Source organism: Cajanus cajan, chromosome 3 (assembly GCF_000230855.2).
Source record: "Cajanus cajan strain Asha chromosome 3, NIPB_CcT2T_4, whole genome shotgun sequence".
Lineage (NCBI taxonomy): Eukaryota > Viridiplantae > Streptophyta > Magnoliopsida > Fabales > Fabaceae > Cajanus > Cajanus cajan.
Window position 1 is genome coordinate 57,408,811 of NC_138519.1, and position 19,281 is coordinate 57,428,091.

Consider the following 19,281-nt stretch of genomic DNA (forward strand, 5'->3'; position numbering starts at 1 on the left):
CATTTTTTTTTAAATAGACACAATACTGGTTTGTGTATTTTATATTTATTATATTTTATATTTATTTTATACCTTTCTCTTATTTTTATCTCTCTCTTGCGAGAAGATGTTAATTTATAAAAAGCATTGCTCTTTTTTAATATTTCATAAGCAAACATGTCTTATTGCGTATTAATTTAATAAGCACGAATTTGGACTTTCACTTAAATAAAAATGTAGTTGAGAAACTTTCTTTAGGAAGTAGTAGAAACAGGATCGGAGGCAGAGTAATTTCATATATTACTTTGAAAAAATCTTAATGCTGTGTACGACTTTGTGTTGGAGAGAGAGATTTGAAACAGAGAAGAAAAACATATAAATTACAGACAGGAAAATAATAGTCAAATATTACCGGTGGCGCCGGTCAACGGTTGTTAAACCTCTCTCTAAAGCTCTCTCCTTCTCTCTCTTGTGCTTGGTCTTTGAATTCTGTGGAGGAGCTTCTTGGGTTCTCGGAGTTTTTACCTGTTCTTGGTCTGATCCAAAAAGGCTGAATTTTGTTGTTTTTGGAGAAAATTCTGCTTTTCAATTTCTGGGTTTCCAAGTTTGGTTTAGAAGGAAATGGCAGTAAGTTTTTTTATTTTTGTTTTATTTTTTATTTTTGTAATGTTTTCATGTTGTTTGATGGTTTGGTTGTGTATCATGTGTCTGTGATTGGTGTGAAAACTGTGGAGAAGGGTAAGGAAATCTCAATTTAGTTTCAATCTCTTACATCATTATGTGGTGTGTTTTGTGTGTTAGGTGGAGGTTTTGTTTTCCTTCACTGGTTATCTCTTTTGTTCATCTTCTGAAGCTTTGACATAGTTGACGAAAATTAGAGGCTTACTTTTTTTTGGTCAACTCTTTGTCTCCACAGAAATTAGCAGCTTCATCTTTCTGCTTCTTGGAAGCATGAAGCAATTCAATTAGAATCTCATTATGCAAAGTTTTCTTGGTTTTATTTCCTTTTTCTGGGAGCTGGTTTCATAAATCATGCAGCGTTAACAATTTGGCTTAGCCTCGTGAATACTGAATTGAGTCTTGTTTTGATTTCATGGATTTCTGACTTATTGTTTCTAATGAATTGGTCATGTTTCAATTCATTGAAATTTCTAGTTGGAGGTGTAGTGACTTGTAAATTTAATTTTTGGTGGATTCAAAATATTGCAAATTTAGCAGCTTATTGAATTGTAACTAAGGTTTGTTCTTTTGCTATAATCTGATGTCTAAGTTATATATACAACTTCAACGAACTGTGGTATTCACGTTTGAATTTGTCGCATTGGTTTTGTACTGTTTGTTTTTCTGGACATTTTATGCACGTGGGTTTTGGTGTCTAAATGTCTACAACGGCGAGAGTTTTATAACGTGAGATAAATTTTATTGGACATAAGACCTGCAATTTCCAATGGTCCTGAATGTTGAATAGTACAGTGCAAACAATAGAAAAAATGTCAGTTCAATGATTGTGGCACGGATGACTCTACTTCTGTGTCAAAAATAGTCCTAATTGGTATAAGTAATTAATTATTACAGCCTGATTGCATTTTTGGCTCTTTAATTTAAATTTGAGAAACCAGTTCCTCAAAGATCAACATGCACTCATTGTAGAGTTGGTCTACATGTTATTGCTAACAAGTAATAGGACTGCTTAAACCATAGGATGAAAAATCAGGATTAGCTACTTATAAACAGGTGGTGTCCAGTCATTTTTCTTGATAGTTAAATGGTGTACTGAATAAAGATAGCTCTCATAGTTCTGACTAAAATATGCCTGAACAATTTTGAGTTTGGTACGGTATGTTAAGAAGTTAAGGAGTGCCAAATATTGATCATATGAATTATTAAGGGAATTAAAATACCATTAGTTGTGAATTTTGTTGAGGAATACCATCTTAATCTCCTTGCTTGAGTTTAGCATGAAGAGAGAAAATTCATTTTATTAAAGATTTATCTAAAACGAGAGAAACTACAGTAAAACTTACATTTAGATTGATGAATATTGAATCTTCCACTTTCAGTAGTTATATGATTTTATATGTTCAGCAAGATAAACCCCATGTACTATATGGTGTATGCATTATGAGGTTGTCAAGAAAGTTATAATTAAGAAAGCATACAACCAGGTTGTTTGTGAATAAGTTGTCCTTTCATGCAAGATGACATCTTTTTAAGAACTAGGAGTTTGTCTTTGATAATAGAAGGAAGTGCATTCTGCTTGTACATACTTTTATGTGAGAAGACACAAGTTTGTATAACTCTTGAATCCGTAAACAGAAAAATTTGCAGTGATACATAATGTTTGATGATTTGTAAGGAACAAAGAAAATTTGCACACCTAAAAGTACAAGGGAGTTACATTATTTGTTTGACGGTAGAATATCTTATTTGTTATTACAAGTGTGTTTCTCATCCCCAACCATTTCAGTTTGGAATTACTTTTCACGTGTGAATTAGATCAGGAAGGTTTCTCTGTCCATTATGTTCTGAAAATAAAAATTTGGAAAATTGTGTTAATAGGCATAAAAGTTTGCAGTCAACAATCACTTATTTCATGTATAATACAGTACACTGTTATTTATGCAGAAAACTATGTAGATGTAACCATGAAAAAAGATAAGAGTATTAATCTACAAAACTTTGGAAACTTTTGCAACAAATTTCACAATGGTCTTTCTGTTGTTTCTCAACCGAAACTCATCTGAAATCATGGTTGAAACAAAATGGCCATACATCAAATTCACAATTACTTGTGCGCATTTCTCCAAGTTGGAGCAACAAAATATAGCCCTGTCATTGGTTTTATCTGGAGAGCTACACTATTTTACACTGTTTGGACAAGGAAAAAAATAGTAAAGAAATAAGATGGAAAAAAATGTAAGAGAAAAAAAATGATGAGAAAGAAAGTTGACTTTTAAATAGTTTGGATTAAGAAAGAAAAGAAAGAAAATTTTTCTCATTGCTTGTTTGGTTGGATAGAAAGTGATAACAAAAACTAGGAAAGTTTCATTATATACAAAGAAATATATATCGTTTAATCTTCATATTTCTCAAAAAATATATTATTGAAAAAATGCTATTTCATTTAATTGGGATAATACAAATTATTCCATCACTCTTCTATTTTTTTTGGCTCATGGGATGAAAAAGTTATGCACAAAATCCAAAGCATTTTATTTGCTATTTTCATTATTATCCAAGTTGTTGAAGAACTCCACTTCTTGGCTAAATCTTTCCTGCTAATTTCTCAACAACCAAACCAAGCATTGGTGTATTCATACAAATGCATTGTGTTGATTGGATTTATAAGATTGTCATAAGTTGGTCCTATTGGGAAGATTCTTGTGTAAATTCTTCTGATAGTAAGACTAATCTGTACTCAGGTTCTCTTTGGAAATAATCTTGTACGATGTTGAACACTAATCTATTTTGAATTTGATATATCATTCTGTCCTAAAATCTGGTACAGGAGCATACCTGACCTTAGGCAGAATTAGTAGAGGGTCATTGTGTTCTTGCCTTCCTGGTACTGCTGTGTAAGAGTTGGAGCAGCAAAAGATACTACTCCTAAACTCAAATTATAGGCAGTGCTGGAAGGCTAGTTTCTGAGGTTGAAAATCCCCTTTTTTTCTGCAGTGGATATAGCTTACTTGGAGAGCAATTCTTTAGACTATGATACTTTTAATTTAGGGATTGAGATTAGAGAAGTATCTTGGGGATTTTATCCCTTTATACCTTGATACTGTAAGTAAGATTTGATGTGGTCTATGCCAGCTTCTCAAGTCCATCATGAAATGGAAGGAGAATTACAGTTGTTTGTTTGTTTGTTGCTATTTGCATTTTTAATGACTATGATTCATGATTATGGGTTGCGATAGGGCATTCATTAGCATTTTGAAACTTGTATTCTGGGGTCTATGTATTGAAACTTTACTTGACAAGCACTTCTCAATGTGTGAACTTAACAGCAACGCTCTCATGTACCCAAATTTGGCAACTGGGATAGTGGAGATAATGTTCCTTATACAGCATATTTTGACAAGGCCCGGAAAGGTAGAACTGGCGCAAGGATAATAAACCCAAATGACCCTGAGGAAAATTCAGATTTAAGTGCTGAGAATCTATCATCTGATCAACTACCTCCTTCCAAACCCAGAGTATTTTCAGAGGATCCACCCAGAAAGGTGTCACTGCATTCAGAGGATGACCCTAAGCATTTCATAGACTCTCCAGCTCGTCATGACAATGCAGGCAGTAGAAGTGGCAGCAGAAGCCATGGTGTAGGTTCTGCTGAGAACCGTAGAAGACCTTCAACGCAAAGCACTGGTTCTGAGTTCAGCATTGACCGTTCGCCGCTTCATCGCCAGGCTAGAGCCCCAGGCCGAGACAGTCCCCAATGGGAAGGGAAGAATTCTTATGAAAGCAGCCAGGGAACACCAGGGAGATCTCGGTTCAAACCTCGGGGAGATGAAACAGTTGGTTTTCTTATCTGCTTTTCTCTGTTTTTCTCTGTTTTACCATGCATGGCATGAAAAATAAGAATTTGCATGTGTAGTACTAAGGATACTATAACATGAAGGGCATTGCAAGAAATTGTTGAGAGGGATCTCATGATAAATAGTATTAGTGAAAAATTGGTCTTGGCCAAGGCAAATGGCGTTGTGTGATCCATATAACCAGCCACATCTAGTGAAATAAGAGTCTGTTTGGATGAATTTCTCCAGAAACATTTTTAAAAGAGAAAAATTGGAAGAAAAATCCAAAACAACTTCTCACTAAGTTAAAACTAGTTTATGCATGAGTTAAAAGTAAGATTTTGGAGACGTTAATAGGAGAAAACTTCTACAAAATAGCTCATGCATAAAATAATTTTAGTTTATGGAGAAACTCGTGTCATTTTTCCATTTTTCCTTCCTATTGTGCCCTCCTAGAAATAATTCCAGAGAAGTTTATCAAAACATATCCTAAGACTTTTGTTGTTATTGTTATAGGACTAACTTGCAAGGATTTGACCATGGTATCTTGGTCTTGGTGAGTTTTTATTTTGTAAATGTTTTATGATTTTGGCATTCTGATGTTGCAGCCTGATAAAGGTGCAGCTGTTCCAAAGTTTGGTGATTGGGATGTGAATAACCCAGCATCAGCTGATGGCTTTACTCACATTTTCAATAAAGTGAGGGAGGAGAAACAAGGTGGGCCAGGACAAGTGCAAGGCACGCCAGAGAGACCACAAGTTATCAGGGGCAAACCTACCAATGACAAAGTCCAGGTATGCATGCTTACAATGAGTGAGTTTTTTTTTAACTTTTTTTATTATTATGCGGGAGTCGAACTCAGTACCAAGGAGATTTATGAGTATAACAATTCGACCAACTGAATTAGACCATTATAATCAATGAGAGATAGTTGATCTGTTAGTTTTTGTTTTCCACATACTGATGTATACCTTTATGCTATTTCTTGCTTCTCCAGTGTTGCTGCTTTGGGTGGGGCAAAAATTGATTTCTTGGAAGTGTGAATGGTTTTCTCGACAGAAATGATGGTAAAAATAGTGATGTGAATGGTCATGAGGTGTGTCTAGCTCTTGTAAATATCCAAGGCTCTCTCTCCGTGCGTGAAGACATCGATGAAGTAAATTTATCGCAACTACTTTGTGCCTTGCTAATATCCCAAAAACATGCTCTGTATGCAAGATTGTGAAATTTCTTTCTTTCTTTTTGAGCCTTCTGTTGTGTTACTGTTATGGTTTACGATTCAAATTAACTGTATCTACCAGAGATATAGAAGGATATTTGTTATATAATTCTTTTCCAATGAATTGATGGGTTGTGACTTGGGTTCTGTTTTGTTCATTTTGGTGTTGAACTCTAGTTTAACAGGGAATGATCAAGTAGCAAATTGTTTCAATAATTGATCTTCTCATGGTCTTTCGTTGTTTTTCTAATTATTAGAAATTACAATAATAGTTATAAGTTTTGAATCTAATAACTTGTAGATACAACTACAGCCCCTTTGATTAAGTTCATATTCTGTTTGTTTGTTTAAGTTAAATATTATAGGTGTTGATATTATTAATTAAGTTCATATTCTGTTTGAATTTGTCACTTATTGTTAAACTACTTAATGCACCCATTTTGAATTCTAGAACCATGTTCTTCCTTTAAACTTTTGGCTGATATGCTGGGAGTACTATTTTTCTAGCAAGCCATTGTGGGACTGAATGATGTGTGCATTGCGTAAAGAATGTTTCATAACTTTCTCCATTCTTTTAATTATATTCTGTTTGCATAAATTTTTTCAAAAATATTCTAAGAGAAGAAAATAAGAAAAAAAATAAAATAATTCTTTTCATAAGTTAAAATTAGTTTATACATAAGTTAATTTAATGAAATTATTTTTTATTAATTTCTCAAAAATCTTATTTTAACTTGTGTATAAATTAACTTGTTATAAAATATTATTATAAAAAGAACGAAAGAGAGTATTGTGTCACGTCACTAGTCACTGTCCTAAAGGAAATCAATTCGTTGACAAATATATAAGAATTACTTTTAATATCAATGTTAACAAAGTAATTAATATGCCAATTGCAATAATAAAATAATTAGTAGTTATAGGTCATTCTTTCCACAATCTCTCACTAATGACATATAAGTGAAGGAGAGAGAAAGCAAATTTTGGGGCAACACCTTATGTCTTAAAAAGTGAGTTACTTTTAAACTTAATGAATTTAAGACGAGACCTTCACAATACATCTTGAGGTTAGCGGAAATACACACAGAAGGGGAAGTTGAATGTGTGTTAGGATTTAAAGGAAAGTTTTAAAAATATTTTCGTAAGCGTACTTTTGGTTGGAAAACTTAAGCAGAATTTTCGTCTAGTGACTTTTGTTGATCCAAACTAATTTTCAACATAGAAAACTAAGTAGATTAGGTTTCCGTCTGAAAAATGTTTATTGTCTAGTAAAGGTAGTTTTCACAAGGTCAAGTAAGTCTTGCGGATGATGAGCCTTCATTTGCCAGTTGCGATTGACTGACTCTCTATCCTCTCTTTCATCTTGTTGAGTTGCTATTTCTTCAGACTCAAGCTTTTTCGACTGATCATTGTTTACCTACATATTTTCAAAGAAATTGCCCACCCAAAATGTTAAGGTGTTTTCAAGCTTGTAGACACCCAATTTCGTCTGGGAGCACACAAACGGACCTCCGTTATGAAGGGAAGGAGCTTCCGAAGCAGGCAAACAACAAGACAAGACATCAGAAGGCCTAAAGGCCAAATAAGGTGGTTTTAGTAGCCCGGAACGGGCTGTTCCAAAATTGGAACGGGCCGTTCCAAAATTAGAACGCGCCGTTCCAAAATCGGAACGGGCCGTTCTGAACACCAAAACGGGCCGTTCCAATATCAGAACAGGCCGTTCTAACGTAACCAAAAACACCTTAACATTTTGGGTGGAACGGGCCGTTCCAATACCAGAACGGGCCGTTCCAAGCAAGGAAAATTTGGAACGGGCCGTTCTGGAAAGGGAAAATTTGTGTTAATTTCTACACTAGAACGGGCCGTTCCGTTTACAGAACGGGCCGTTCCAGGATACGAAATTTGCACATAACGATTGGGCTCGAACGAGCCGTTTCGAATCCGGAACAGGCCTTTCTGGCCCCTTCTGATTCCTATAAATAGAAGCTTCGGGCACAGTTCTCAAGGCGGCCAGAGAAATTTCGAATAAGACTCCTTTGAGCACGAAAATTCTCTATCTCCCTCATTTTTATTGTATTTCTTGAGATTTGTGTCGCATCTCTATCTTCTCTCTCCCTGCTATTGTATTTCTTGAGATTTGGGAGACATACTAAAGTGTGAAAGGTAGCCACAAAGCACCTTCTCCATATTTGAAGATTCAATAAAGCTTGTTCAAGAGGTATTTCAGTCAATCTTCTTCTCTTCCTTTTATTCCTCATCTTTATCTCTTTTTTGTTATAATAAACGTCATAATGTACATATTTTAGGGTTAATCGCTTAATTTATATTTTAAGCATGTAAATAAACATTAATAAAGGGATTCAATATTTAATTTATTAATTCTTATCGTGTTAATTTCATCATAGGGTACCAATTAAGGGCGTTGTAGGAGTGCTTAATACCTTCCCTACACGTAACCGACCCCCGAACCCAATTCTGGTTATTAAGGCCATTATTGGACTTTTGAAAACCTTTTCTTTTTCCAATTTTTTGGGTAAAACATTGGTGGCGACTCCATGAACCTATTTTCAAAACCATTAATTAAGGATTAGTCTAGTGTTCGGGCATTCCTTAATTGATGAGATTTTCAAAAGGATGTCTAAACCATAGGTCGCGAGATCGGAAATTTTTGGGTTGCGACAGATGGCGACTCCACTAGGAACGTTTTAAGAGGGTTAGGCCTAATAAATGATGAAGTTAGTAAAATAGGAATAATAATTTAAATATTTTTTTCCCTTTACTTTGTCTTTTATTTGTTTTGCTTGCATATCTGTTTGCTTGTTTAAATTCTGCACCTGTTTGAATTAAATTGTACACAATCCTTTGCACACAACAGTTCCCCCTACACTCGGGAGCATGAGGGTATTAAACATAGGGAGTGGTTGACGTACGACTGGCCCAAGTTTGGACTTAGAGCCTGCGAGCCTTGTCGGAAATCACACTTAAGGTGATAACCGGTTACTCTAGCCCGAAATACTGCGACAGACCTTAGAGTTTGCTAGGTGACGGCGACAGAGATACTGGGTCCCTATAATGGGGGCACCTTGGGAGCCTTGAGAACTAGTGAGATTAGAACTGTCCTATACAATGCACTTTTCTTACAGGGACCACAGACCAAGGATTTGAATACGATCGTTCGTGGGTGTATATTGATTGAGCATGTGTCTGTGCATTTGTTTGTATTATTTCTTCTAATAAGAGTGGATTGGAATTTTAAAATAAGCAAACAGATAATAAAAAAAAATAATAAAATAATAATAATAATAAAATTTTATACCCCTTTGTACATTCTTAGGTCATCATTCCATTAATATCATATAGATAACTTCCTTTTTTTTTTTAAATAATAATAAATAAAAGAAATCTCATCTTTACCATGCATCATTTCTCTTTAGATAATAGAAACATGATAAAGATTAGGCAAAAAAAAAAATGACATACATTATAGATTAGCTCATTCATTTCATTCATTTTATTTTATTAGCTAAGGAGGATTAGGTTGTAGTACATATAGAAAGTTAAGAAAAGTGAATGTTCTAATATGCGATAGTATCTGCGCTTTAAAGAAAAGCCCAAATTAATTTAAAAAAAAACAAAATACTATGGTTGGGCTATTGCTTTGATATGTTTTAAGTCTTCTGAGAATCTAATATAGATTCTTGCTCAATACTGTCAAAATCTATTTGAGCATTCACAAATAAACAAATCAATGAGAATGATATTTATTATTCTTAACTTTCTCTACATGTTTGCATTACATTCATTTAGAACATATCCCTCATTGTAAAAGAATAAATGAGAATAAAAAAGGAAGTTGACCTATGTGCGTTAGTTGAAAATAATGGAAAACAAGCCATATGCATAAAAAATTTTCAAGACGCCAACTCTTGCCCCAAGAGGATAAAGCCGTGTCGTGCAACCGTGAAATCCAAGCGGAATAGGAGAAACGACTAGGAATGGATGGATCCACACTCCTAACGAGTTGCAAGCTAATAAGAGAATCTGAGGAGGACGAATCCCTCAAACACTAAGGCAAAGTGAATAGAGCTTTCTCGAAAGGTGATTTCAACAAGAGAGAAACATTGCTTGTTAAGAAGTTGCTAGAATGAAAACCCGCAAAGGGCATTCTAGGCAAAAAAAAATAAAATAAAAATAAAAATAAATTAAAGTAAAATAAAAAAATTGAGAAGCAATGTTTGTTCGAGCTGAAAATTGAGAGACAGCTTGAATGTTCCTCTTGAGAAGCAAGACTCCATGGAAAGCTCTATCATCGCTTCTACCTATTCCTATTTCTTAGGAAAGGCTTAGGATATGAGTCAAAAATACCTTTACGAGAGAAGAAGCCAAAGGACCTCTATCTACATGAGATCTTCTGAAGCGCCCTCCCTCTACACGAGATCTTCCGAAGCGCCACATCCAAGCAAGTGGAGGACTAGCGCTACAGTTAGATGACCTAGGCTTCTCTAAGGGACAACCTCCCTCTACTTCTTTGTGTATGAATCACGAACTCGGGGCATGCCCGGGCCTTCGAGCTACATTAAATGGGAACGTGTAGATTTAAAATTCTTTTTTTAATGCCATACATTTTTCTACTTCGTTTCTCTTCTCCCTCTTATCTACTCTAAGCCTCATTAACAAACCTTAAATGAACAAGTATATTTGAAATAAGGACGTCATTAGAAACAATGGCTTAATACGCAATAAGGAACACAAAGATCAATCAAATTTGGCATGACTTATGGATAAAAGTCCAAGCGAAATCAGTCCAAGGGGCACCCCCCCTTTATTGAAGGAATGAAAGATGATCACAAATACTACAAAGACAAAAGCCTGGTAGGAAACCCACTAAGGGGGCTGCGCAAAAATTAGGGCAAGGTCCGCTAGGAGACCCACAAACAAAAAGGGTAGCCTAGGAAAAAGTGAGGATCAAAGAAAAAATAAAATGTCCGCTAGGGAACACATCTCAAGTAACCTAGGCAAAAGTTAGGACGAAGCAACATCCCGAGCTGAAAACCGAAAGGCGGCTCGAGAAGATCATTTAATCAATATGCAATCTCAAGTCATCGCTTAACTTTGAAGGAAATAATAAGCTAACGCGAAAAATGATTTCCTCACTTTGAATGTACTTGTTCATCAGCCTAAACCATTAGCCTACCTCGGCTAGCCATTCTTCTATAAACCATTTTTGAAAAAATCCTTTCTAACAAAACTTTTACAAAAAAAATATATGTATATATCCCCTTCCTCTCATTCCTCTTGACCTACATGGCATTAAGATAAATTTGAAAGATACACGGAATATGCACAGTGAACACTCACAAGGAAAAGATGGAGGTGTCCTAGAACAGAGTCTAGGTACACCTGATCTAAGGGCTAACATATCATATTCGGTACAAGCGAGAGGGCCGAACTACACAAACCTCAGGTTGAAAAAAGAAACACTAAATTCGACACGGCTAAAAGGCTAACAATCCATGTCATTGATCAATGCGCATAGATTAATTTCTTGAAAGTAAAATCAATCTGTATTTAAGCATTAGCATAGAGGCATCATTGCATAGCATGCATAGGGCACAAGTGTGAACAAAAGGGTATAACTTCACTTTACAAAAAAAATAAAAAATAAAAATAAAAATAAAAAATAAAATAAAATAAAAATAATAAAAAAATACAATCCATTCCTGTCTTGCATTTTCATGTGCATCCATGCATCCATACTCACCATGGGGCATCCGTCAACAATCTAACAATCAATCATCAATGAATAAAAAGGACTCCGCAACAAGCGCCTGGAGAGGCATCACAATACTCACGTGGCAGGGGCAATACTGGAATCCCTGCTAGCCATCCACTTCTCTGCCCACCAACACAGGGGCACATCAAACATATCCTGCCCATCCACCTAGGGGCAGTCTTTCATCCCACAACACCAACAAGAAAAGCCAAAAAGGAAACACAAATTCTAATTGACAGCATTTGAACAAAAGACAAAAGCAACCCAAATCAGAGGCATCACGACACATCTCCTGCCCAACATCCTTGGGGCAATATCTACCAAAATTCAAGCAAACCAATGAGGGCACTGACAATTTCCTCAAAATACAAAAAAGGTCTGGAGAGACTGTACTCGCATCCCAATATGGTATATGACAAAGCCGTGAGGGAAAGGTCTGGAGAGATTGTACTCGCATCCCAATCCAGTATACGACAAAGCCGTGAGGGAAAGGTCTGGAGAGATATACTCGCATCCCAATTTGGTATACGACAAAGCCGTGAGGGAAAGGTCTGGAGAGACTGGACTCGCATCCCAATCCGGTATACGACAAAGCCGTGAGGGAAAGGTCTGGAGAGACTGTACTCGCATCCCAATCTGGTATACGACAAAGCCGTGAGGGAAAGGTTTGGAGAGACTGTACTCGCATCCCAATCCGGTATACGACAAAGCCGTGAGGGAAAGGTCTGGAGAGACTGTACTCGCATCCCAATCTGGTATACGACAAAGCCGTGAGGGAAAGGTCTGGAGAGACTGTACTTGCATCTCAATCCGGTATACGATAAAGCCTTGAGGGAAAGGTCTGGAGAGACTGTAGTCATCTCCCAATCCGGTATATGACAAAGCCGTGAGGGAAGCTGAGCTACGAAAATACTCCCTCTTCAACAAGCTACAAATAAAAGAATGCACTATCACAAGAGAAATAATGGAGCATCTACTTGAAGATCGAAGATCAGGTGTATAGTTTGTCATCCTTGTTACCCAATAGAGTATGCAACCAACACTCAACTGCTCTAAAGGGCGAGGACACGAGCAAATACACCTATCCAAGAGAAGTAACGTAGAAGCGCCAACACCAAAGAGACGAGGAGGAGACCCGGACGAAATGTCTACGTCTTTACTTGTCTTTGGAAAAGCAACACATAGCTACTCCAAAGAACAAGTAAAGAGGGGCAGATGTAGACACCCAATTTCGTCCGGGGGTACACAAACAAAGAAATGGACCTCCGTTATGAAGGGAAGGAGCTTCCGAAGCAGGCAAACAACAAGAAAAGACATCAGAAGGCCTAAAGGCCAAATAAGGTGGTTTTAGTAGCCCGGAACGGGCTGTTCCAAAATCGGAACGGGCCGTTCTAAACACCGGAACGGGCCGTTCCAGTATCAGAACAGGTCGTTCCAACGTAACCAAAAACACCTTAGCATTTTGGGTGGAAAGGGCCGTTCCAATACCAGAACGGGTCGTTCCAAACAAGGAAAATTTGGAACGGGCCATTCTGGAAAGGGAAATTTTGTGTTAATTTCTACACTGGAACGGGCCATTCCATTTTCAGAATGGGCCGTTCCAGGATACGAAATTTGCACATAATGATTGGGCCAGAACGGGCCGTTCCGAATCCGGAACAGGCCGTTCTGGCCCCTTATGATTCTTATAAATAGAAGCTTCGGGCACAGTTCTCAAGGAGGCCAGAGAAATTTTGAATAAGACTCCTTTGAGCACGAAAATTCTCTATCTCCCTCATTTCTATTGTATTTCTTGAGATTTGTGTCGCATCTCTATCTTCTCTCTCCCTCCTATTGTATTTCTTGAGATTTGTGAGACATACTATAGTGTGAAAGGTAGCCACAAAGCACCTTCTCCATATTTGAAGATTCAATAAAGCTTGTTCAAGAGGTATTTCAGTCAATCTTCTTCTCTTCCTTTTATTCCTCATCTTTATCTATTTTTTGTTATAATAAACGTCATAATGTAGATATTTTAGGGTTAATCGCTTAATTTATATTTTAAGCATGTAAATAAACATTAATAAAGGGGATTCAATATTTAATTTATTAATTCTTATCGTGTTAATTTCATCATAGGGTACCAATTAAGGGCTTTGTAGGGGTGCTTAATACCTTCCCTACACGTAACCGACCCCCGAACCCAATTCTGGTTATTAAGGCCATTATTGGACTTTTGAAAACATTTTCTTTTTCCAATTTTTTGGGTAAAACATTGGTGGCGACTCCATGAACCTATTTTCAAAACCATTAATTAAGGATTAGTCTGGTGTCCGGGCATTCCTTAATTGATGATATTTTCAAAAGGATGTTTAAACCATAGGTCGCGAGATCGGAAATTTTTGGGTTGCGACAATGCTAAGTGGGTAGAATATTTAGAGCAATTCTCATATGTTATTAAATACAAGAAAGGGAAAAGTAATGTGGTGGCTGATGCACTTTCTAGAAGATAGACATTACTTACAACTTTAAGTTCCTAAATTCTTGGATTTGATAACATTAAGGAATTGCATGGACAAGATCTAGATTTTCAATCCAGTTATGAACAATGTCTTAAGAAAGCCTTTGATGGATTCTATATTAGCAATGGGTATTTATTTAAGATGGGTAAGGTATGCATACCCAAAGGATCCATTCAAAAGCTTTTAGTTAAGGAATTTCATAAGGGAGGTCTCATGGGCCATTTTGGAGTTGATAAAACTCTAAGTTTTATAAAAGAAAGATTTTATTGGCCATATATGAGAGTATATGTCCAAAGGTATTGCTCTAAATGCATAGCTTGTTTACAATCTAAATCTAAAGTTATGCCTCATGGAATCTACACACCTTTACCCATAGCTAGCACCCCTTGGGTTGACATAAGCATGGATTTTATACTTGGTCTCCCAAGAACCCAAAGGGGACATGATTTTATCTTTGTGGTACTGGACCATTTTCAAAAATGGCTCACTTTATTCCATGCCACTAGGTAGATGATGCTAGCCATATCTCAAGACTATTCTTTAAAGAAGTTGTTAGATTACATGGACTCTCTAAAACAATAGTTTCGGATAGGGATGTTAAGTTCCTTAGTCATTTTTGGAAAACACTTTGGGAAATACTAGGAACTCAACTTCTATTTTCTTCTACTTGTCACCCATAAAAAGATAGGCAAAAAGAAGTAGTAAATAGATCCCTATCCACACTATTAAGGGTAATCGTAAAGAACAACAAGAAGTCTTGTGATGAACATCTTCCTCATATTGAATTTACATATAATAGGGTAGTTCATAAAACTACCAATCTTTCTCCTTTTGAGGTTGTTTATGGCTTTAACCCTCTCACTCCTTTTGATATACTTCCATTGCCTAGTACTTCTTCTTATTTGCATAAAGAAGGAGTATCTAAAACTGATTTTATAAATAAACTCCATGAGAAGGTTAAAAGCCTGTAGACACCCAATTTCGTCCGAGGGCACACAAACAAGGAAATGGACCTACATTATTTATGGAGAAGATAGGAGGAGTGAATGTTGTTCTTCTCCTATTCTTCACCTAGGCTTGGATCTTCTTCAAGGAGCTTGAATCCGAAGATGGAGAACTCTGGAATGATGAAGGAACACGAGTGGAATGAGGTCTAGACTTGGATGGAAGCATCCAAGCTCAAGCATCAATGGAGAGCACACTTCAAAGAGAAGGATTCTAGGTGAATTCCTAAGGTTTTTTGAAGTTGAACTCAAGGAGACTTTGAGAGGGAAACTCGGCACTATGGCTCACAAATTTCATTAATCATTCAAAGTGAATACAAAAGGTGAAAGAATGGATTAAGTATGCACGGAATTGTGACCCATAGGTGCCTAAACTAAAGCCTCACAAAATGGCGCCTAAAGTTTGAATTCAAATTTGAATTTTGAATTCAAACTTTGGTGCACATGTGTAAGTCCGAAAATTTAGGTACCAAGGTGCATTTAGGTGTGATTTGAGAGTCATTTAGGGTTAATTTGAGTGGCACATGTTCAGCCACCCATGGTGCTAAACATGTGACTCAAATGTAACTTAAATGACTTCCAAATTAAACCTAATTTAACCTAATTAGCATACTTTAGTATTCTTTGTATTTTCCTATTCTAATGACCTAAATACAATGGTCAAACAAATACAATGGAAAGGAAAAATTACAAGAATGAAAATAAGCCCAATATTGGGTACCAAAAGCCCAAAGGCCCATGAAGCCCAAAACTAGGCCCAACAAGCCTAAAACCTAAAATGCTACTCTATGTGGTCCAAAATACAAGACCAAAATATATGATACCTATACTAACATGGTGTATACAAAACATATGAAAATAGCTATAACAAAATATGGCCCATGAAAAGTTCAACTTGGGCCTTCCTAGGCCTAATGGGCCCGATGGGCCCTGACAGGCCCAAACCTTCATGTCTAGCCAACTCCTCTTGGATCTTTGAGTATGTCACCTCTTGCACTCCAAAGCATGATTCCATCATCCCCTCCCTCTTGAAAAGGATTTGTCCTCAAATCTCGAGGATGAATGGAAGAAGAAAAATTAACACCTACATATAAAACATGCAAGGAATAAGAAGTAACATGGTAAGAGAAAAGATCATGGATCCTAAGAGGAGTCCTAACAAAGAAAGATAAAATATTAGACTCTCTAAAAATAGGCTCCTCTTCTAAGCATAACCTAGAAGTAAAACCTAAAAATGTAAGAACACTATGACTAAGACAATGAAAAGACTGATTTTTAAACACTACAATATCTTGCCTAAAGTACCCTAAATGGTATCCTAGGCTTTTCCTAAAATATAAAGAAAATACTACTAAAAAACGTCCTAAACAATTTTGGATTTGATTGTTTATTAGATACTCATAGTCATATAATCTACTTTTGTCTTGTAGGGAATGAAACATATTAAGTTCAAAAAAATAAGAACTTCCCATAAGATCAAACATAGAATATAGATTATTACAAGTTATATCTACTAAACAATGTAAACCGAAAATTGGGTGCTTTATGAAATCTAAAGAAATACTTCCTTCCTTGTGCACCTTCAAGGAAGTAGTATAAGGAGTAACACTAGGTATAGTCCACTCCTTCTTCACTATATCTCGAAGTTGAGAAGAATTCTTTACTTGAAATTCATTTTGTTCCTCATTCTCAACTTTAAGATAAGTGGCAGCATTAGGATAAGAGTCAAGACTTTTGTGAATAAAGAGAGTTCTTTTCAAGTCTTGTTTGGTCATAAAATAACTCTCTTTTGTCATAAAGGTCTTAGTGGAGTCCCCTTTATCCACACTCTTTCCTTCTTTCTTTTCTTTGTTTCTTTTCTTTTTCATTTGCTTTTGATCCTCAAACACTTGGGATGGTGTTAAAGGATTAAAAACAATTTCCTTATTTTTATGAGTGAAGGATATTTTGTTAGTGAGGCCATCATGTATAGTTTGTTTATCAAATTGCCATGGCCTACCAAGCAAAATATGACAAGCTTCCATAGGGATCACATCACATAAAACTTTGTCTTTATAATCCCCTATAGAAAACTTGACCTTCACTTGTTGATTCACCTCCAATTCCTCACCTTCATTGAGCCAATGAAGTTTATAAGGGTGAGAGTGAGGAATGGTGGTAAGGGCTAACTTGTTAACCAACCTTGTACTACAACAATTAGAACATGATCCACTATCAACAATGAGAGAACAAGTTCTTTTAGAAAGCAAACATCTTGTATGAAAGATGTTCTCTCTTTGAGATAGTGAAGTGGGACAAGGTTGGCTTCCAAGAAGCCTTTTGATCATAAGAAGATCACCATCCACAGGATATAACTTTTCAATTTTAGGATCTTCCTCACTAGTCTCACTACCACTTGAAGTGGTAGAACTAGATTCATCAAGACTACTATAAATGTCTTGTCCTCTCAAAATCATGACCTTTTTAGTTGGACATTGAGAAGCTATATGGCCTCTCCCAAGACATTTAAAGCATTTGATGTCACTAGTTTTACTACTAGAAGTGACAACATTTTTATCATTTTCTTTTTCTTTTTCTTGACTTTTACTAGAGCTTTTAGAAGAGTCATATTGACCCTCCCTCTTGTAGTCATTCTTGATATAAGAGTTAGCTTGAGTTTTTCCTTTTAAAGAATTTTTCCTTAAATTTTGTTGTTCCACCCTTATACAAAGTTGGACCAAATCATCAAGGTCCCTATAAGGGAGTAACTCAACTCTATCTCTTATGTCAAAATTTAGACCACTCAAAAACCTAGCAATGGTCAATCTTTCCTCTTCCCTTATGCCAGCCCTCATGAGATACAACTCCATCTTTTGTCTATACTCCTCAACACTCATATTCTTTTGTTGGAGTCTTTGGAGCTTATCCATAAGCTCCCTACTATAATAAGAAGGTATGTGCCTTCTTCTCATAGCACTCCTCAACTCATTCCAATAAGTGATTGGAGGGTCATTGTGAAGTCTTCTCTCTCTCTCTAAGGATGTCCACCAATACATAGCTTGTCCTTGGAAAGCTAAGGTGGCCAAGGGAACTTTTCTTTCTTCACCTACTTGGTGACAAGTGAAGATTTGCTCCACTTTCATTTCCCAATCCAAGTAGGCATCCACATCTTCTTTTCCATGAAAGTAAGGGAGATCAACCCTTGATTCCCTCACTTTGTGTTCTTTAATGACTCTCCTAGGATGAGGTTGGTAGTATGCATCCATGTTCAAACTACCATCATATTCTTGGCTTTGAGAATCATTGGAGCTCTTGGTTGAGCTCCTAGAAGAACCTTTTGGACTTTTATTTTTATTCAATCTTTTCAAAAGTTTTTCTTCTCGTTGCTTAATCTTTTGAATCTCTTGTTCTAAAGCCATGATTTGTACTTCCTTTTCAAGTTTTTCTTTTTGTTTTTGAAGTATTTCATCATGCTTCCAAAGTTTTAGTGCCTCAACCTCCTTGACAATTCTTTTAAAACTTTTAGGAGATTCAAAGTCACTACTACTTTGAGAATGTTGACTCATGATTAAGCAATAAGATTTTATATGCTATGCAAAAAGGTATAAAATGTTTTTGGTATTTTCTAGGAATGAAAATAACACTTGGAAGTCTAAGTGTACAAGTTGCACTATCAAGGGAGGTGAGCTACAAAGAGCCACTTAATAACCAAGCCTTTTCAAGTGGAAATCACTAAACTCCTTTGTGGTACTTCCAATTCCTGTCGCCACCGGCCCGAAACGGGCTTTTGGCATTCGCGAAGGATGGTTGGACTCGTTTATTTGTTTAAAAAATGTGGATTGCTAGAATGACTTATTCTCAAACTGAGACCTCATCAAACGAGCAATTTTATTAAAAGGCTCACCAATCCATATTAATCCCAAGCGGGACCCTCCATGGATTAGTGGTTTTCGCAAAAGGAGGGTTCGTGGAGTCGCCACCAATGTTTTACTCAAAACATTGGAAAAAGGGATAAGGCAATTGATTTAAAAATCAACTTTGGCCACTACAACCAGAGTTGGGTAAGGGAGTCGGTTACGCGTGGGGAAGGTGTTAGCACCCCACGGCGCCCCTTTCGGGTTCCCTATGACAGATTATTTTTAAAAGAACAATATAAAATTACTAAATTACCCCTATTTATTCTAAGCAATTATAAATTGACTATCTACATGATGACAGTTTAAATATGCACACAGAAAGCAGTAAAAGGAAGGATTGAAGGGAAACCTCTTGAAGCGTGCTTTTATATATTGCAAAGAACTGGGAAGCGTTT

General features: G+C 36.3%; 1 protein-coding gene across 1 annotated transcript; it reads left to right on the forward strand.

The window, feature by feature from the left end:
- The first annotated feature begins 255 nt into the window (after positions 1-255).
- Positions 256-5,870, forward strand: LOC109789516 (RPM1-interacting protein 4). Its single transcript, XM_020348486.3, has 4 exons — positions 256-606; positions 3,987-4,493; positions 5,102-5,287; positions 5,491-5,870. The coding sequence occupies exons 1-4, from the start codon at positions 601-603 to the stop codon at positions 5,518-5,520; spliced, it is 729 nt and encodes a 242-aa protein (XP_020204075.1). The 5' UTR covers positions 256-600; the 3' UTR covers positions 5,521-5,870.
- Positions 5,871-19,281: the final 13,411 nt, after the last annotated feature.